Source organism: Daucus carota, chromosome 1 (genome assembly GCF_001625215.2).
Source record: "Daucus carota subsp. sativus chromosome 1, DH1 v3.0, whole genome shotgun sequence".
Lineage (NCBI taxonomy): Eukaryota > Viridiplantae > Streptophyta > Magnoliopsida > Apiales > Apiaceae > Daucus > Daucus carota.
In genome coordinates, this window is record NC_030381.2 from 40,906,224 (window position 1) to 40,927,599 (window position 21,376).

At 34.3% G+C, this 21,376-nt stretch overlaps 4 protein-coding genes across 4 annotated transcripts; 3 read left to right on the forward strand and 1 right to left on the reverse strand.

Moving 5' to 3' along the window:
* Window positions 1–503: 503 nt before the first annotated feature.
* On the forward strand, window positions 504–5,286 carry LOC108205482 (serine/threonine-protein kinase AFC3). The gene is made up of 12 exons (XM_017375464.2): window positions 504–789; window positions 930–1,029; window positions 1,917–1,943; window positions 2,028–2,181; window positions 2,277–2,325; window positions 2,683–2,797; window positions 2,957–3,048; window positions 3,131–3,278; window positions 4,198–4,262; window positions 4,341–4,441; window positions 4,584–4,686; window positions 4,842–5,286. The coding sequence occupies exons 1-12, from the start codon at window positions 709–711 to the stop codon at window positions 4,974–4,976; spliced, it is 1,170 nt and encodes a 389-aa protein (XP_017230953.1). The 5' UTR covers window positions 504–708; the 3' UTR covers window positions 4,977–5,286.
* Window positions 5,287–6,704: 1,418 nt separating this feature from the next.
* Window positions 6,705–11,060, reverse strand: LOC108205212 (uncharacterized). The gene is made up of 2 exons (XM_017375069.2): window positions 10,836–11,060; window positions 6,705–7,662 (listed from the first exon to the last, which is right to left on the reverse strand). The coding sequence occupies exons 1-2, from the start codon at window positions 10,966–10,968 to the stop codon at window positions 6,983–6,985; spliced, it is 813 nt and encodes a 270-aa protein (XP_017230558.1). The 5' UTR covers window positions 10,969–11,060; the 3' UTR covers window positions 6,705–6,982.
* Window positions 11,061–13,356: 2,296 nt separating this feature from the next.
* LOC108209927 (polyadenylate-binding protein-interacting protein 5) lies at window positions 13,357–17,099 on the forward strand. The gene is made up of 3 exons (XM_017381147.2): window positions 13,357–13,492; window positions 15,072–15,529; window positions 16,734–17,099. Exons 2-3 carry the CDS (start codon window positions 15,095–15,097, stop codon window positions 16,884–16,886), a joined length of 588 nt encoding a protein of 195 aa, XP_017236636.1. The 5' UTR covers window positions 13,357–13,492; window positions 15,072–15,094; the 3' UTR covers window positions 16,887–17,099.
* Window positions 17,100–17,525: 426 nt separating this feature from the next.
* LOC108196556 (pentatricopeptide repeat-containing protein At2g22070) lies at window positions 17,526–20,097 on the forward strand. The gene has a single exon (XM_017364006.2). It carries the CDS (start codon window positions 17,599–17,601, stop codon window positions 19,954–19,956), a length of 2,358 nt encoding a protein of 785 aa, XP_017219495.1. The 5' UTR covers window positions 17,526–17,598; the 3' UTR covers window positions 19,957–20,097.
* The last annotated feature ends 1,279 nt before the right edge of the window (window positions 20,098–21,376 follow it).

Consider the following 21,376-nt stretch of genomic DNA (forward strand, 5'->3'; position numbering starts at 1 on the left):
CATATATTCACTAAATTTTGATCAAAATAATTATAAGACGAAAAAATGTTTTATATAATTACTGAAACCACTTATTTAGAAGATATTTTACAATAAATACCGCATAGCGTGTAGCATTGGAATATTTTTTTCTAAAACAAATATCAAATATACCATTGAAAATTAATTTTCGAAATTTAGTTGTTGTTATAATTTTATTAAAATTATGATATTTTATATAATATCAAATTAAAAAAAATTGTAATCAAAATTCAATTTGTACTTCAATTGATCACATTTAAGAAGAAATAACATTTTGTGTTTTTTTTTTTGAGGAACATTTTGTGTTGTTAAAATTGCATATCAGAACTTAAAAATAAAAATAATTTGAATTATATTTTGAATAATTTTGGAGCGTGAATTACACATTTACAAGATAAAGATATTTGGAAAAAATAAAAGGGGTGTGGTAATTTTTTTTTTTATCATTATCCAAAATTCAAAGCCTCTCCTCCGGTCTTAATAGAGAACCCTAATCCCTTTTGTCGCCAATTCTCCCCCTTTGCTGTCTAATTCTTCTTCTCTCTCTCTCTCTCCCTATAAATATATCTCTCCAAGTTGTAATTTTTGTTGCAGATACAAACATTTATACAACACATATATAGACACACATACGTATATATACATATATGAACACACATCTCTGAGTCTGTTATAAGCGGAGGAGACATGGTGGAACATCAGCAGCAAGACACTTCCAGGAAACGACGTCGTTTTGCCCTGGAACAACCCCCTCCCCAACAACCACAGGTCTGATTCTTGTGTTTTATTTGATTTTATTTATGTTAATTAGCGAGATAATTTATTTATTTTTTGATGTTTGGGTTTGAATTGAATTGGGAGCTAGTTACGTATCTGTCTGTGTGTATTATGTGATTTTGTGGGTGTAGCCTTATGTCGACAATCGGAAACGGACAGATGAAAGGAAAAGGACTGATGATCGTGAGGGTCATTTCGAGTTTAATCTTGGCGACAATTTGACTTCAAGATGTAAGCTTCTTTATTGTTTCTTGTTTATGTCAAATTATTTCGATTTTACTTGCACCAGTTATTGTTCTTGTACAATTTTATTTTCGTGGGGTTTTCGTCAGTGCTGTAATCAGCTGATGGAGTCATTTACAATAGAAAATGCTTTGATTACCCACGTCGAGAATTATTGTTGATTTACTTTTTGCACCTTGTTGTTCTCCTTTTTTTTGCTAGTTGATTATGTATTAAGGCTTGGTTGTATCGATGGATTTATATTACCTTATCTATCTCACATTTAAAGGATTATTATCACATAACACTACATTTTCATTTTTGATATAGTTAATTTAATGGTATTATAATACCCAGTGAGAGGAAATATTACAATCCCAGAGAAATAAATCAAAAAGATGTGAAATAAATGTAGTTGCATTGGATAATAGTCCTCTAAATTTCGAAAAGTGAAAAACAAAGATTAATAGTCAGGAGATTATAGTCCCTTGAAACAAACATGGTCTTTGGGAGAGAAAAGAACAGATTACTGAAATTACTTCTCGACTGATTTACTTTATAGAAAAATTATATAGGAATAAATAAAACAAATTAAATAATTAATTACGTAACATGTATACAGATTCGTGAAATTACTAATAAATTAACCATGTGCAACTGCACAATGACGAGCCTTCTGGTCAGTTGAATTTACAATTCACTTTTAAACTTTTCAACTTGAAAGACTTTGACTGAGAAGTTGACTGTAAAATTTCAAGCAGTTTTGCACAAAAGTATACTAATTGAATGATATAATGTTTTAATAAATCTTTACATGTAGTTATGTCCTTTGAGGATCTTTAACTTCCACTTATGACGCTCTTTGATTTATATTTTCCATCTTTGATGATTTACAGATAAAATACTCAGCAAAATGGGTGAAGGTTAGCTGTCAAGTGTGTGGTTTCTACAAACTCTTAAATTTTTTGCCATAATTCTGTTATCACAGAAAGTTGCTAGTGCTGTAGGCACATTTGGTCGAGTATTGGAGTGTTGGGATCGACAAACACGAGAATATGTGGCAATCAAGGTGGTTCGAAGCATACGCAAGTATCGTGAGGCAGCAATGATTGAAATTGATGTACTTGAGCAGCTTGCTAAAAATGACCAAGGCGGATCACAGTACGTAGTGTTAAGTGCTTGAGCAAGTGTCTTCCTATTTTGATGCTTGATGTATTTTCCTATTTATCTTCACTCATTGTTGCTTCTTTGTGCAGCTGTGTGCAGATTCATACGTGGTTTGATTACCGCAATCATATATGCATAGTAAGTATGCCATATGAATTTACTGTTATTTTATTTTTCATCTCTGCCTCTTTTCTTTTATGTTTCAGTGCATATATTGATCAGGAAAGTATGGTACTGTCTGCATTGCATTTTATATATTACTTGCATCGACTATGTGAGTTTCTTAAGTGTTTATTGGTCAATACATAAATACTGATATGGTTGAATGTGCCTTTGCTTATGATTTTGATCACTGTAACAAAGATTATGTGCTTGAATCTTCCGTGTGTGAAGGCTCAGATTGTGAGCCATCGCTTTTGCAACTTGATTCATACATCGTAATTATGTAAACTAAATTGAGAACTTCATTTCAATGAATTTCGATGGTGTTATCAGGTGTTTGAGAGGCTTGGACCAAGTTTATTTGATTTTCTTAGGAGAAATGAATACTCACCATTCCCTGTCGATCTTGTTCGAGAATTTGGACGACAGCTTTTGGAATCTGTAGCATGTGTGTGGATTGTTCTTGGCCTTGCTATGTCCCTGCTATTTCATACTTTCTTTATTTGACCAATTATCTTGATTTATATGGGCTAAATTTTGCTTGTCCAGTGTATGGTAATATGCCGAAATTTTGCTTAACATACTTGTGCTCTATTATACGTAACAGATATGCATGACCTACGATTAATCCACACTGACCTGAAGCCAGAAAATATACTTCTTGTGTCATCTGAATATATAAAGCTTCCTGGCCGCAAGGTATCTGTGTTTTCTAATTGGACAGTCTAGCACCAGGTGCAGACTCAAATTGTTTATTAAATAAATTTTTGGAATGGTACAGAGGAGTTCGTCAGATGAAACGCGTTTCAGGTGCTTGCCAAAGTCAAGCGTCATTAAGCTGATTGATTTTGGTAGTACTGCATATGATAACCACAAACATAGCTCCATTGTCTCAACAAGGCATTACCGAGCACCTGAGGTTATTCTAGGTAACTAATACTGCTGGCAAAGAGGGATGCATTAGTGTATATCGTATATTCTGTGTCTGTATTTCAATCAAGACCAGTAACGTAAGTATTGTAAAGGTGAGCTGAATAATGAGCATCACTAAAATGAGAGGCAGCATGGGATGCACAAAGAAGGCAAGGGACAGCTATCAAAAAGATAGGAGTATAATATTATTGATTTTTGGAAAGTGATGGTTTTGACTGCCTCTTGATACTGTTACCTGTGTTCTAGCTTATAAAATATTTTTACTTGTGCAGAAAACTATGATTTGAAAATTGGTAAAGTTTAACTGTATGACTATACTTGTTATGACTGATTTTGGATAGGGAGCTTTTTTGCTCCAACAGTTTCATCTCTTAAGTGTTGGGTCTTCTTCTTTTATGCCGTAATATCTTTCATGTTTTACCTTTTCCACACATTTAGAAGACTCTTTACTTTTAATTGACCGTTGCAGTAGTAGCTATATCAGCAACTTGTTTAGATAGGATCTAGTCATCCAGGTTTAGTGATGGAATTGAAGGTTCTTGTTTATTGACGTATATGATCAACTTGTGCAACAGTTTTCTTGACAACTCCTGTTTTCAGGCAACTATAGTATATTTTAGTTAGTGCAATAACACTGTTTACATTAATAAATATATATATGTTACCTCTCTACCCATCATGTGTACAAGTCTCTGTATTTTAATTTATTTGAAGTTAGAAGCTTTTTGTATAATGATTGTTATGAGCAATGAGTTTTTTGGCTCATTTTATGAGCTTTACTACTACAAATTACTGTACAAGATTTAAATGAATAGTGATTCTAAAATTATATTATATGTTTGGTGTTTTGATTTATTTCTTTATTTTAAACTGGTGCCTCATCTTATGTTGTGATCTGCTTTTATTTCTATGCAGGTCTTGGATGGAGTTACCCATGTGATATGTGGAGTATTGGTTGCATACTTGTTGAACTCTGCTCGGTTAGACCTAAATTCTCTTGTTGCTATTGCAGTTAATATAAAACAAAATAGTTATACAGAGATGCATAATCTTTTCAGGGAGAAGCTTTGTTTCAGACACATGAGAATTTAGAGCATTTGGCAATGATGGAGAAAGTTTTAGGACGACCTTTGCCTGAGCATATGATTCAAAGAGCAGAGTAAGTTATTTCTTAAAAGTAGGGACTAGAGTAGGTATACAAAAACGGTGCTGCCTTGTGTTCTATTGTATAAAATAAAAGGTACTAATTGTTAATGTTCTTGCTTTAGTGGTGATTGTAAATGTCCTTCCTTTCATTGCAGCCGTGGTTCTGAGAAGTACTTTAGAAGACATCGACTGAACTGGCCTGAAGGAGCTGTTTCGAGGGAGAGTATCAAATCAGTGAAAAAGCTAGACAGTTTGAAGGTTTCATCATACTCTTTCTATAATATTCAAAATTTTGTTGACCATGCTGTACAATGATGTCAATAGTTCGTTCAGCTTAAATATTTACTTATTATATAAATAATAGTTGTATATTCAGTAATCACTGACTTTCAACTAATCCACGATGGCTGCAGAATATGCTGTCTCCATATCTGGAATGCTCAAGGTCGTCATTCATTGACTTGCTGCATCAACTGTTAAAATTTGATCCAAAGGAAAGGCTCACGGCCCGAGATGCTCTAGGGCATCCTTTCTTCCAGACCTCGTAGTGATGGGCATACAAAATTATTTCTGTACTTGGTTCCATCTGTCGTACTAGACATGTGATATCAATGTACATTTGTGAATCAACCCAATCAAATGTTGCCTGAAGCTGGGATAGCTGGCATATAAACAAGATGATCGAACATAATTATTTGGGTACAACATTTAGGAGAGTAAAGGAACAAGTCCCAACCAGAAATGCACTTCTGTTTGTGAGGGATATTCTAGACTAATTATGATTGTGGTGAAGATTTAATAAAATTCAGAACCTAGTAGAAATAAAATCCAGATCAGTGATGTCTTCGAGGAATATCATTCTAGCTCAGAGCATCTTCAACCTGAAAAACCCTTAGCCAAAATTCTCTAGATGGTATTTAGATGACACTTATAAAGATTATCTAAAGGTTATACCATTTCAACCCTCCATCCTCTTAGCAAAAGATAGTCTATCATGTTTGCTTTGCTATATTTGTCACGGCAAATGAGCCCTCAGGTATAATTTTTACACAAACAAGGTTATAGATAATTCTTTTGTAAAAGAAGTGTATGGGCATGGATTTCTATTACTTAAGTAAATAGATTTTAGTGCATTAGGCTCTGGTACATTGGGTTATAGGTTGTAACTTATACTAAAAGTATGGGTTATATTTTTTTCTACATGCGTTACTTATAATATTGGACTGATGATATGTATAAATTCTTTTGTGTGTTTTGAATCAACCTGGGCTGCATCCCACCTCAGCCATGGATGGCTTCCGTCCCTGAATATAGCCAACCATTATACATAATCTCTCGGAGATGCTCACAAAACCAGTTTTTACAACTGCGTCATGTGATGTTTACAATGCTCGAGTTGACAAGTACATGAAACACAAAGAAGAGCGGAATCCCATGATATCCACCCCGACCACATGCTCCATTCTATAACTAGAAATCATTCACTTTTCAGAAATGTACATCCTATGGTAGCTGATGTTTAGTCATCGACTATCAACTCTGTCATACTAGGTTCCCATGAAGCCATGAAGGTAAACTGGTAAAAAAATTTAGATCATCTTCCACTCGGGGTTTAAGATTAGATGCGTATATTTAAGTTCTAACCCTCTAAGATCCTACTTTTGGGTTTCGGAAGGGTCTACTGCTGGGGCGAATCTAGGAAGAGGCAGGGGGACACTTGTTCCCCCTAAAAATTTTTTACAGGTGTTTTCCAAAAATTTGCTGAGTGCCCTCTCAACTTTTGTGTGCTAAATCCGCCCCTGGTCTGCTGAGTACTTGGCATGTAGACATAAATTTGCAGAATAGTGTACTCTTTAAGGACTATGCTCTAATATATCAGAGGAAAGATTAATCAACTGACATCCTTGTAATAAATTGAGAAATCAAGGTTGCTTTCTTCATCCTCAATGAAATGATTACAGACCATAATTTTCAAAAGTTTTTTCTTGTTTCCTTACCGCCAATGTCAACGGAACTGAGCTTTTGACTACCCTTAAGCACTTACTAGACTGATTATAATTCTCAGTACATAAATAACTTGATAATAAACATTTCAATTTGCAAATTCGATATGTTGAACTTGGCACTGTTTAAATAAAAAACCGCACTGTAATATGTGAAAAATTGTATACCCATGATTTGGGTGTAAATTTGTTAATTGAGCTGGAAAAAGTTGTTTCAGATTCATTTGCAAGACATATAAGCAGCGGTCTATCTAGGGATTTAACAGCAGTCCATACAAATTAATTGACATTATAATGCTGCATCAACTACTTGGGCCTTGAATCCACTAAATAAACATACCTTTCAGTCTCTATATATAAAATTTTTATCTCTTTCTACACGCTAAATGCACCACGTGAAAATAGCAATTCAGTAAAAAAAATTTAGGAAACAACAAATGCCACAAAATTTGGAAGTAGGGTTGTGGAATGGACCAGTTATCACTGACAGCCCTGCTGAGGACCAAAAGCGGAGTCTTTTTACTGAGGTAAATATAACTTTGAAGCATCATCTACCAACCAAGTTTCTGAGCGAGGGATAGTAAACATACGACCACAACTGAGTATACACTGCAGTCCATGAAGAGTCCACCAAAAACTTGCTGCAGCATCATGCCAACCTCCAGGGCTTTCCCGAACTGAAATGCACCTAATGGAGATGCACCACTTGCTTCTGCACTAGAGTTTACTGGTCTTTGTTTATCTAGAAGAAGAGGAACAAGCACGATTGATATATTAGTGACCATAAGAAGATACAGTGGCCTGGAAAGTATGACGCTTTTTATGATGCCATTGCCAAGAATAGGAAATCCTATATACGACAGGAATACTACAATGGCAGCTGCTAAGGAACAATAAATACGAATCATCTCTGAAGCTGCAACTGCAATGCTTATTTGCCTTGGGCTTATACCATTAGAACGAGCATGGATCACTGGTTCAATGTTTGCTGACTGATGCTCAGCATTCAAAGTTGAAATAGGTGAACCTTCAGTTTTTGATGAGACTGGTCTTTGTTTTATTTTTTCATCAGCGTCCAGGGCAGATGGTCTAGATTCTTGTGAGCTCGAATGAGATTGGACCCTATGTTGTTCTATGCCAGTTCCTCCCTCATATTTTTCATGCTGGGACGGATCATTACTTAAGTCACATGAGAAAGAAGTGGTGTGTTTATCCTCTTTCTGAGGGACAACTGCAACCAATGAAAAAGAAGATAGTAAATAACATGATACGTGTTAAAGTCCATCCAGTTTTTATGTATGTAATTTTAGTGGTTGTTAAGGAGTCCAAATTTCAGCAACAGGCCTAACTTGTTTCCCAACCATAAGAAGCATTAACCTCTACACTCTGCTAACTTGTCTTCTACAAGAATAGAATTTCCCAACAGGCCTAACTTCTTTCCTGCGCGAAGGGCACAATGAGGTGCATCTCACATGTCCGCGCAGGAGGTGCAGGTGCGGGCACTTCATCAAAGTGGATCAAATTTGCCCTATTTGGAACAAAAAAAGTTTCGGGCAGCCCAATCCTTGTACTACTTCAGCCATTGCAATAATTTTCTTCATTTTACTTCTTCCTTTGTTCTTATTACACAATCTTTTCTATGAATTACTTTTTTCTTATCTTTTCGATGTGTGTTACACTGTTACATGATTGTAAGAACATACAACACCTGATTGTTTTGTTTGTTACTTTGTATTATCTGATACGTAACTACCTACTTAAAATAAGTTAAAAAGGAATTTATTTGAATGTTTGTGTTAAAAGCTAGGGTAACTTAAAACCAACTAATCAACTGAATTAGGAAGTAGGTATTTGCAGTTAATTTCTTATATTTTGTACTTTGGCTTGGAAAAAATTATCACTGCCTGTACTTTATAATATTGTTTTGTATAATGGGGAATTAGTTTCTACATTTTGTACCTCCAATTGTGTGTGTAAAATAATCTTGATATGGATTAATTTCCTGATTATTCAGTTACATTATTATTTATATGCATATGCGAAGCACCTCTCATGCATATAGTCGAGAGAAACATACATTCCTATACATTTAATGCACACAGATTTACACTTGCACTAAGAAAAGACATAAGGCTGATTACATGTTTAGACTCTCAATGCAAACAGAAAATAGCAAACGCCTAAGAATTTGAGTTACTACAAAGATCTTAACCGAACAAAGTAAAAAACCATCCATAAAAATTAATTATTTACAAATGTATCTAGCAGCTGAATCCATATGAACAAAACAATTTTCAACAAATATGATTTGGGCTTTACCAGATCTAAGGCATACTAAAATGAGATTCTATTAGTTCTACTTATTCATAAGTGACCTAATCTTTTGTTGATGCAATGAAATGTGATTGATTAAGCTGGGACTGCTGAAGCGGATGTACCCCAGAATCAATCATGAATCACTTAACACCTAAGAGTGGTCAAGATCAGCACTGCATGCTTTAGATGGAAAAACATAATTCTTTAATAGAAAAATATTTGCAAAAAACCTCTATTTTTTTTCAACTCCTTGCTATACCTGGTCCTAGTGTTAAGGACCAAAAGTCGGGTGTAAGCAAACTGAAAGGTATTTGATAATTTATTGAGTTTTAATTAAGGGTTAAATTGCTACATCATAATCAAACTTACCCCAACTTACATCTGGATCATCAAACTCAGATAGCTTGTAGTAAACTCATTAAACTAATAAAACCTGCATTTTTTGACCAACAGTAACATACTTTAGCGGGACAGATAGAAATGTGAGGTTGCACACTTATTTGTCCATCCAAACCTAACTTCACTGACCCTATTCAACCCAATCCAACCCATTAGAAAGAAACCCAAAATTCTTTCCACGGCTTCTTCTTTTTCAACTTGAAAGTTGAACCAAACATTTCTACTTCTTCAACAAACAAGGATGACAGAAATAAATGATAGACATTTAAGAAAAAACTTGGACTTGATTAGAATACATGTGGATGAATGGAACTTGACCATACACACTTAACATGCTGAATTTAGCACAATACTAAAACTAATAAAATTTTACTAAATCCAATCAAACTAAAATTAGACTAAAATCATGGAAACAACGTCCCGCTTGACATTTGTCAACTTAAATAGTCATGTACAGTCTGCCATACTCTATACAGAGCCTGAATGTTAAAAGCAGGTACATTTCTAAACCATTCCTATAAAGTTAAAAAATAATTAAAAATGGAGATGAGCGAACAAAAAAACTAGCATAACCAGGCTTCTAAATCTACTCACTCACTATGTACTCTTCTTCACATTTGGACAACAATATCCATATTTACGGACCATATTAGCTAATCGCTTTTCCGTTGATAGCAATGATTTGTTTAAACCTTGTAAATGCCTTACAGTCCACGACAGTTGACACTATTAGAGCATCTCCAAGGGGTGTAGCTAAATAATACTCCCTCTATCCCATAGATTGTTTACGGTTGGGACAGAGGGTTTGGCACGCATTTTAAGACTCTCATAAAATATAATTTCATAAATTAGTTTCAAAATTATTTCTCTTCTCGGAAACAAAATAATACAAAAACAAGTTATCGAACTATACTTTTTAGAAGCCTTAAATTGTGTGCCAAGTAATGCAAAAAAAAAAGTACAGAAATGAATGGGATGGAGGGAGTAAAAGTAGTGGTTAGGTAAAATTTGTTTAACTTGTAAGGTGTTGTACTACAATGGTGTTAGCTATAATGGTTGGATACTTAGATATATTTCAAATAAAATATTTTATTATTATTTTCAAATTCCAACGGCTATATTTCCAACAATCATATTTCTATGTTTATAAATAACAAAATTCAGAACTGAACAGAACAAAAACTGCAAACAGACTCAATTTCATTCACACTTGTAAAATACTTCAAAAACAGTATTTATCATCTATAATTACTGCTGTTTGATGCCAGGTGGGATGTCATAGACTCATAGCTAACAGGTTGGACTAAGCATGGCACTTAATCTAGGTGTTGAGGGTTTGCCACACTAAACATAATGTACATATGCTGCCTTGATATATTCTTCCATCAAAAAAGGCATATCATAGTTAATTAAAAACGCAAGAAATTCAAACAAGGACAACAATACCTATCAACGGAAACAATGTCAAGTAGCAATACGATCTCGATTAACTAAAGAAAATCCTTGCCGATACATCCATTTGATAAAATTGAAACACTCAGCATCACAGAAATTGATTAGTTAATAATTCGAATCACAAAAACACATAATCACATCTAGGATATGATAAAATACAATAATCTCTATGGTAAAAATAAGTGATGATATATACATATTAAAGACACAAATTGTTGTGTATCGATCGAGAACCTGTAGGAGGTAGATCTGAGAATGATTTGGAAGAAGGAAGACTATTGAGGCGACCGGTGATGAGAGCTAAACGGTCGGATCCTCTTTCTGCTATACGACGTCGTCTTGCGTCCCTGCTGCTGCTCGTCGCCATGCCCCCTGCCTTACGCACCAGAATCAACACGTATGTATCTCTTTTATATACATACAGTGTCCCGTTTGTATCGGTTTTTCAATATGCTCTCTCTTTTCCAATTTCACTTGTATTTTCTCCTTTTTATGATTTGAACAAATTTTATGTTATTACTTTATTAGCTTACATTTTTTTAAAGGGATTTTTTTAGCTTACATTTCTTTAAAGGGATCTTTTTTTTTTAATATATGTTCAAGACGTTATTTTGAATGTAAAATTGATTATCTAGGTCTCCCTGGTTCTGTGATTACACCATAAATTTATCATCCTTGGAACTAGGTTGCCGAGTATAAACTTCGTAGTAAATTTTTCTCTCTCTTCTATATTTTAAAAATCTGTACATGACACTTAACTAGTTTTTATTACTAAAAATATTCATTCCTTAATTAAATATTTACAAAAATTAAAAAATGAACTAGAAATACATGTATGTTTGCCATAAAAATCGTAAAAAGATTAAAAGAAAGAGACTAGATATTAAAGTTGCCGATTTTACTCAAAGTTAGTAAGCAAAATCGATCAAAATAAAGGTAATAGTAGGAATCACAAATTATTTTTCCAAAAATATTCTCAAATAGGTGATTTTTTTTTTGAGATGATTATATTGATGAGGCTGATATAAGTGCAGGTCCATCTCTACTTAATGTCTTGTATTCAATAAAAAATTGACATATGAAATTTGAAAAAATTTTAACATAATATATTGAGATAACATTTTCCCCAAAAGAAAATAAAATTCATTACTTATCAATTCATTTTCTCATATAAAAAACTAGCTTATAACCCGTGCAATGCACGGGCGGTTAACTTATTTGTTATTTTATTATATATATTTTAAAGTTACCTAATTTTATTGTAAAAATAAAATTATGATAGAATAATATGGTTTAATAAATTTTTTACTTAACAGTTGGATAAATTCTTCATAGTTAAGTCCGTTAAATGGCTAATTGAAAATTAGGTCGAACATATATATTTTAATGAGAATGTTAAAATATTTTCTTTTACATGTTATAATTTAAGGTGGCCTATAAACTCAGATATAAACTAACCAATCAACCTTTGATATTTAGTTAATAATAATTAATAATATGGTATAAAACATACGCATGAACCAAATACCTCCCCATCATACTAACCTAAATTTGATGTTTTGGTTTAATTGATAATAAAAAATATACTATAACATGTTATAAATTTAAGAGCTCCGTGGGTCGAATACCAAACGATTCACCAAACTCAACTAACTGACCAACCAAGTGAATTTTTATTTTTGGCTTTAATAGTGTAATAATATATAGTATATGACAGATTTGTAATATTTCTTTTAATATGAGATCATTAGAGTATTTAAAAATAATGTTATTAATGTATTTTGGTTGAATAATATCACATGTTATTTATTAATAATTATATTTAATGATATTATATTTTTATATATATGACGCCCGTGTTGATTGTAAAAACTCGGTTTTTTTAGTTAGAAAATCTAAAAAAGATAAAGCGTTTTGATTAAAAAGACAATTACTATGTTGCTCGATATTATTTTAGAAGATTGATTTTTTTTATCTAAAAAATATATAAAAGATAATTTATTTTAGTTAAAAAGAATAATTGGTTATATATATAGATAGGCCCGTACTTCGGCCCAAGTACCGACCGCCCGACCAATATAATAATACTCCCTCTATTTTTTATTATTTGACTTTTAGACTTTTGGCACACATCTTTACGTATAAATATGTCGCCCATGTCCGTATTAATTGTAAAAGATTAATTTTTTAGTTGGAAAATTTATAAAAAGATAATATATTTTAGTTAAAAAAGTAATTACCATGTTTCTCAATGTTATTTTAGAAGATTGAGTTTTTTAGTCAAAAATATAAAAAAGTAATATATTTCAATAAAAAGGATTATCTAGTTATATAGATAGGCCGGTACTATAGCCCAAATTAAAAAGAATAATTGGTTATATAGATAGACCCGGAATAATTGGTTATATAGATAGGCCCGTATTTTGACCCAAGTACTGACCTACCAAACTTTTAATGTTTCAGTTTTAAAAGGATTATTATTAATTGGTTATATAGATAGGCCCGTACTTTGACCCAAATTAAAAAGAATAATTATTTATATAAATAGGCCCAGAATAATTGGTTATATAGATAGGCCCGTATTTTGGCCCAAGTACCGACCGACCGACCAAACTTTTAATGTTTCGGCTTTAATAGTATAGTATAGATTTATATAAATAGGCCCAGAATAATTGATTATATAGATAGGCCCGTATTTTGGCCCAAGTACCGACCGACCGACCAAACTTTTAATGTTTCGGTTTTAATAGTATAGTATAGATATGCCATTCCAAGTCGCAGTACTAGGAATTTAATGAAGTATAAAAGCATCCCCTGATTTACCAGTTTCTTTTCACTAGAGAAACAGAAACACAATACGAGAGGTGAAATCTAGGGTTTCAATTCAACTTGTGAGTTTTCCATCCTCATTTCTCCTTTCTTTCTATATATATGTATGCGATCACACATATATGTACTGTTTGTATCACTTTCATGCGTTTTTGATCGATCATTTCCACACCGCCTTTATATCATCTTATTGTGTTGTAATTGAATCGCTTGAATGCGATCATATATATGTTAATGTGTTCGTTTTCGTTTTTGTATCACTTGAATGCGATTCTGATCAATTAGTATCGTTTATGTGATTGTTTAAGCTTTGTTTGTTATGCGCAAAAGCAGTCTCGATATGTGTTTGTTGCTTGCTGTTCGAAAAATAAAATAAAATGTGTTTTTTGCTCTAATAGCTTAGTTAGCTCTATGTGCTTGTTTTCAGTTTATTATGTCGGTGTGAGTGCTGTGATATGGACGTTTATGATACGGCGTGTTGTAGGAATCTCTATGTGGCTGGTAGATTCAAAAATTAGTCTAGATTTTTACTGTTTGATTCTCTACTAGATTTGTAGAATTCTATTGTTGGTCAACAAGTCATGTTTTATTGATTTAAACAACTTTTAATTCTTCTAGTTTGAGTAAAAAACTAATGAGTCGACTTTAGGTTCATTTTATTAAGCAGAATATTTTGTCTGGAGTTGTTCAGTTCAATAATGTACCAGATTAATGAAATGTTGCAGCTAGCAAGTTACATTTTATTGTTCCAAACTATGTTTACGTTATTTATTCAGATATAGTATGCATCATGTTATATATATGTTTAATCTCAGTAATGGATCACCTATATCGCAAAACATGTGAGCGATTTTCACCCTGCGGAGCAAAATCTGAGGCACTTTGATTTGATAACATGTTTGATTTATTTAAATTATGAAGATCTTAATCTTGTATGTCATGGCATTTCCTGTTTGTTTTCAGTATTCAAGTTCTATTGCACATTTTTTTGTTTTCTAAACGTGTCAATCGAAATTTGTTAACAGTTTCATATTGATTGTTATATATTTAAATTGTATGGTAGGTTATTTTAATTTGGATGTTCATTGTTCGTATAAGTATGGTGACTAAAACCAGAGAAAATATGATTACGCTATCAATATATTAGTTAGTGACTAGTGATAGGTTCCTAAAGGTCTATTGTGTGGCAATCTAATAAAATTTTCTGATTACTGAATTTGGACCAATGCTAGCAAGTTGTGTATGTTTATTTTTAAAATGGTTTAGGTATCTAATTACATTTAATTCGTGAACATGCCAATGGATCACTCTGACACCATATAAGAGCAATTTCGACCCTGCTCAGCTGAGTTTGGGACACTTGCAATTTGCAAACATAATATTGATTTAATGTGTTTTAACTATGAAGCTATCAACATGTGATTCTTGCTTAGTCACCATACTTGTTTGGAATATTTTGGCTGTACTGAACCTTTTTGTATTACATATCTTTTCAGAATATCATAGTTGGAATATTTAGGCAAATGCATGTAAATAATGATTTTGAAGTGAATTCATGTTGAGGGAACTTATTATTATTATTATTAATTATGTTAACGTATTGAAACTTAATCCATGCTTTTAATAATAATTCCTTCTCAGTGATCTGTTTATGAACTGAGGCAATGAAGGCAGGAACATTTTCTTTGAATCCATATGCAGCATCATACATCCCGCTCTCCAGAAGAGGTATCTCTAATGAAAACAAGGGGTGTGAACTGACAGAAAATGCCTCTAAAACTGGAGATGAGCCTTTCGGGGACGGGTCACAGCCTGTGATTAAAACAACTCATAAGCAGTGCCAAAAGACTCCTGAAAGCTACAATATCCAAGGTACTGTCTCTGAGGATTCTAAGTTGAAGAGTCAGACTGTTCATGGCTCATCCTCGCTGTACCCTAATGAGATGACAGAGAAGCACAAGTGGGACGATCAGAGGGACATGGATTTGACATATCTTCAGATGACGTTTCCTGGTGTATCAGATGATTCTCTCTCTGTTGTCTATCTAGCAAATAACGGTGACCTGGATGCGACAGTCGAAATGCTTATTCAACTTGAGGTAAAGTTGTGTTTCTATTAAAAGTGTGTGTGAATTGTTTAATCCCCTCTTTAAGAAGTATGCTTGTTCTTCTCTGTTACTGATGGAGACTTGATACTAGGGGGTCTCCTACCTATGTAGTTTGTTATTTTGTTTCATGTGCCATCATCCTAATTCGTAGATGAGCTGTTAATCATGCTATCTTAAATGAGAAACAACAAGGATATGTTACTGGACCAATTAAATATAGGAGATAAGAACCTAATAAGGTTTGAAGTGGTACAATATGATACTTTAGGTTGTCCAAATGAGTTGAATTGAACAAACAAGACTATGCAGAAATAGCAAAAAAAGTTGAATAGCATATTATTGTGGAAGGTAAACAATATAATGTCCGAGTTTATTCTTAATAGCTCATCTAGTGAGTAGTGTCCCCTTTATGTTAACTATTGGCAAAGTATTTCATGCCTGATTAGGTACTACCACCGCCACTATTACAGTAGTATTACACATAGACGCACCTGTTTGTAAATTATTGTGGAAGGAAACAATATAATGACCCAGTTTATTCTTAATAACTCATCTAGTGTCTCCTTTCTGATGACAGTTAGTCCTAGAACATCCTTGGTGTTAACTATTGGCAAAGTACTTCATGCCTGATTAGGTACCACCACCACCACCACTATTACAGTATTACTACACAATACACGTAGACGCACCGGTTTGTTTTTAGTGGAGTTGTTTGCAGAATCAATATTTGGATGTGGGATCCATTGCTTGTTCTTGGAAAACCAGAATAAGCATTTTCTGATTCTCTTTGTCAATTTTTTTATTTTTTTTTGAGGTAAATTTGTTTGGAATCCTGTTTATTCTTAATTCTCAAAGAATGTGTATTCTCTCCTACATTTGTTAGCCCTTGAAATGAGGTATGGAATCATGATATACTATTGCATTGCATTCTGGATAAAGCTTGCATCCTCTGCACCATCATTCCCCAGATACCTTCATTGCTTCTCTTCCAATGAAAAAGTTCATGACCCATAGTTCTTCTACTTCGGGCACCAGCGGATAGTAAATTACACACATGTTTGTAGCTTAGTTTATAATAGCAGATGCTTGTAATAGGGATAATGTATGATAGGCATTCTTATTAGATGAGGCAGTAGTGGGTAACAAATTACACATGTTCTTGGATTTGTAGACTACTTATTCTTTCACTTTGCAGCTATATACAGGTGATTCTTCTGAAAATCTTCCCGACAGTTTGGACATTGGTGATGTAGCAGAGTCAGGGACTTCAAGCCACAAACTGAAGAATGTGCCGAAGAGTGAAGTTGGAGGTTCCTCATCTGGGGGTAGTCGGCCTCTTTCAACCTAATTCAGCAGGCAAATAACAATAGATACCATCTATGCTAGTCCAATCCTCACAGTGTAGTTCTATAAAGACCAAATTGTGAATGTGCATTTAAAGTAGGTTTTGCTTGCATACAGTTCGTTGTTATGTACAGGTTGGAGAACCGCGTTTACTCTTAACTGCATTTTGGACCTGCCACGAAAATATAAAATTGTTGATGCAAATGATTTTCATTAATGACTACAAAAGCTACTTGTTACAACGTTGTATATGAAAAGCGGTAGTATAATCAAATGGACATTTTGAACTAAAATGATATGACTGGGATGCATAAGACCATATACAATAATACAGTATTCTAGTTAATTTCTAAATATAATATAAATGATCGAGTTATTAATAAGTTGCCACATTATAAAGAATGTCTAACCATAACAATGTCTTTATAAAATCTTTTACTTGTCTCACTTTTTATTTATAATTGGACCCTACTGTGACAAAATGAGAGAGTGAAATATAAGAAAGACTTTTTAATATTTCTTTTAAATCTTTTATTTATCTCATTTCTTATTTATAATCGGGCCTTAAAAAATTAATATAATTTATAAAACTAATATGAATGAATATGTGTGAAACTCTATACCCAAAATTATAAAAAAAAAAAAAAAAAAAAAAACTGGGGTCGGGGGAGGAGCAAGTTATTTGAAATTTACAGCAGGGAACTCTTGATTATCCAATGGAGAATTCAAGATTACACTCGCTCATTTCACAATCTTATTACTACACATCCCTTCTCCAATGGAGCTTAAGAAACAACGACCCATTTACCGCAAAGTTGGTTCATGTCCGAATAATCAAGTCAGGGCTCCACCTCAGTGTTTTCCTCATGAATAATCTGCTCAATGTGTACGCAAAAACTGGGTTTCTCTCTGATGCCCACAGGATGTTTGATGAAATGCCTGTTAAAAACCCCTCTTCATGGAACACCCTTTTGTCTGCGTATGCTAAACAGGGTCACGTAAATGTTGCTCGTCGTGTTTTCGAGGACATGCCTGAGCCTGATGCTGTTTCTTGGACTGCTTTGATAGTGGGGTATAATCAGACTGGCCAGTTTGTTGCTGCGATTCGTATGTTTCTAGAGATGGTATATTATCAAGTTGCGCCGACCCAGTATACGATGACTAATATACTTTCATCGTGTGCTTCGTTTAGTGCTTCGGATATAGGGAAAAAGGTTCATAGTTTCGTTGTTAAATTAGGGCTTAGTAGGATTAATTGTGTTGCTAATTCACTGTTGAATATGTATTCCAAGTTAGGTGATCCGGTGACTGCGAAATTTATCTTTGATGGGATTACGTCCAAGACTACCTCAAATTGGAACGCGATGATTTCGTTACATATGAAGTCGGGTAAATCTGACCTTGCTGCGAAGCAATTTGAGCTGATGGCTGAAAGAGATATTGTTTCATGGAATTCTATGATTTCTGGTTATAATCAGCATGGATTTGACGCTGAAGCGCTCGATATGTTCGCAAAGATGTTAAGAGATTCAATATTAAAGCCTGATAAGTATACATTGACGAGTGCTCTATCAGCGTGTGCCAATCTTGAGAAATTAAATATGGGGAAACAGATTCATGCTCACATTATTATCACTAACTTTGGTACTTCTGGGGCGGTGGGAAATGCATTAATCTCTATGTACTCCAAGTCTGGCGGTGTTCAAATTGCTCAAAGAGTTCTGGAGAATAACATTACTTCTAATTTCAAAGTTATTGCACTAACAAGTATACTTGACGGATACCTCAAGCTTGGAGATATATTATCAGCCAGACGTATATTTGATTCAGTAAAAGACCAGGATGTTGTTTCATGGACGGCAATGATTGTTGGCTATGTTCAGAATGGCTTTAATAACGAGGCTTTGGAGCTTTTTAGATCAATGGTTAAAAATGGCCCAGATCCTAACAACTACACACTAGCAGCTATACTGACTGTTAGTTCAAGCTTGGCTTCTTTAGATCATGGCAAACAAATCCACACCAGGGCGATACGATTTGGGGAAGCATCATCGGTTTCTGTAAGCAATGCTTTGATCACCATGTATGCTAAAGCTGGAAGCGTCAATGCTGCAAAGCATGTTTTCGATCTAATACCTAGAAACACTGATACTGTATCTTGGACTTCCATGATTATAGCTTTAGCGCAACATGGCCTTGGTGAGGAGTCCTTAGAATTATTCAGACAAATGCTTTCATCTGGCATCAAACCAGACCATATAACTTATGTAGGAGTACTCTCTGCATGCACACATATGGGATTAGTAAAACAAGGCCGTGACTACTTTAAAATGCTGAAAGATGTACATGGGATTGAACCCACTTCAAGTCACTATGCGTGCATGATTGATCTTTATGGACGTGCTGGAATGCTCCTAGAAGCAAAAGAGTTCATAGAAACTATGCCAATTGAACCTGATAACATAGCCTGGGGTTCACTTTTAGCTTCTTGCAGGGTTCATAAAAATGTGGAGCTTGCCAAGGCAGCTGCTGAAAGATTGCTTCAAATCGATCCTGAAAATAGTGGGGCATATTCCGCACTTGCTAATGTATACTCCGCATGTGGTAAATGGCAGGACGCTGCTATGATAAGAAAATCAATGAAGGATAAGCAGGTGAAAAAAGAGCAAGGATTTAGTTGGCTTCAGATAAGAAATGAAGCTCATGTCTTTGGGGTCGACGATGCGCTGCACCCACAAAGAGATGCCATTTATCAGATGATGGATAAAATCTGGAAAGAAATAAAAAAGATGGGGTTTGTTCCACAAACGGAAGCAGTGTTACATGATCTTGAGGAAGAACTTAAGGAACAGATTCTTAAACATCACAGCGAGAAGCTTGCTATTGCATTTGCTCTACTAAATACTCCAGAGAATGCAACTTTGAGAATTATGAAAAACCTCAGAGTGTGCAATGACTGCCATTCTGCCATTAAATATATTGCTAAACTTGTTGGTAGGGAAATTATTGTTAGAGATGCTACACGTTTTCACCATTTTAAAGATGGTTCTTGTTCCTGCAGAGATTATTGGTAAGAGTTGAGAAATTTATATACAAGGAGTTGCAAGACATTTGCAAATTGACACTGCCATCATATACTCATTACCAGCTTCATGCTTCTTCATGGTTGCTGCTTCAAAATACTATTATTATGTGGGTGCTATCAACCTGAACAAGCCTTTTAAAACATGCTGCAATTATCTACCAAGATCATGCAATTGCAAAAAAATTCTGAATCATTCACGTCTATGATATGAGGAAACCAAAAGACATCTGCTCTGATCTAAGTTCAACACCAGCGATGTCGTCCTCGCCCCCTCTACAAGAGATTCAGATATCTGGGAAGAGCATCGTGCGGAGTTTATTGTGGTTGATGTTGACATCATGGAACCTCACAAAGGCATAATTGAATCTATCAGTAATGGTACATCTGCACTTGTATATATGTTGATGATTTTTGGTAGTGAAGGATTGAGATATTTGGTAATTTGGAATTTGGAGAACAGGTGTGGGTTTACTTGGTGAGTATTTTAAATAGCTGATAGCATATCTTGTTTTGTTCTTGTTTGAGGTTCAACAAGTGAGATTGAATGCAAAAGTAGATTGACAAGGTGAAGAAGAGAATTGAAAATATTTGTGTTATACTGCAAAGTTTTTTGGTGATGTGAATCATCTGTACCAAGGCGAGTAGAGTGTGAAGCTGGTGGAAATGTCACAACTCACAACTCTACACTCAGAGAACATGCCTATCAACAAGAGAAGCACAAGTGTATGTTAATTATGATTGAAAGCAGTGCAGATTTTTGAGTAGGCAAGCAAGTGTGATTGAATTGAATCACTTGCATTTTATACTCCAATCTGCAGACTATTTCAGATCACGCCCAACTATTTTATACTCCTATATCCTTTTGAGCCACCAAAAAAAAAAAAGTATTCATTGGTGGAATGTGTCGATCATGACCTTTTGGCTTTTGCAGCCATGTTCTTCACGAGAAACCTAATACTATTGTGGTTCATATTAAGTTCACTATTCTGTCAATGCCGACTAGATCATCGAAAAAGGGTGGTTCGAATAGCATCGGGTCACTTCTCTTTTCAGTACAGGAATTGGAGCCAACCAAAACCTTAGAAGAGCCCAGGGATGTCACAAACTGAGGTGCTCAAGAATGAGAAGATTTTAATGTTTGTATTGTCTTGGTCTCAATTTTTGGCAAATAGATTGTGTATCTTCTGGTGATATTGTGTACTAGTTCTCTGATGGTACATGAAAATTGTTGATACTATGTGGTTGTGTACCGAGCAGTGTTCTAAAAATCCCTGATTTAACCTATTAATCCCTGGTTAATCCTCAGCAAAATCGGCCACCGCTTTAATCTATTAATCCCTGATTAATACCCTGCAAGGTCGGCCATCGAGTCGATTTTTGAAATCCGATTAATCCTTATATATATTTCT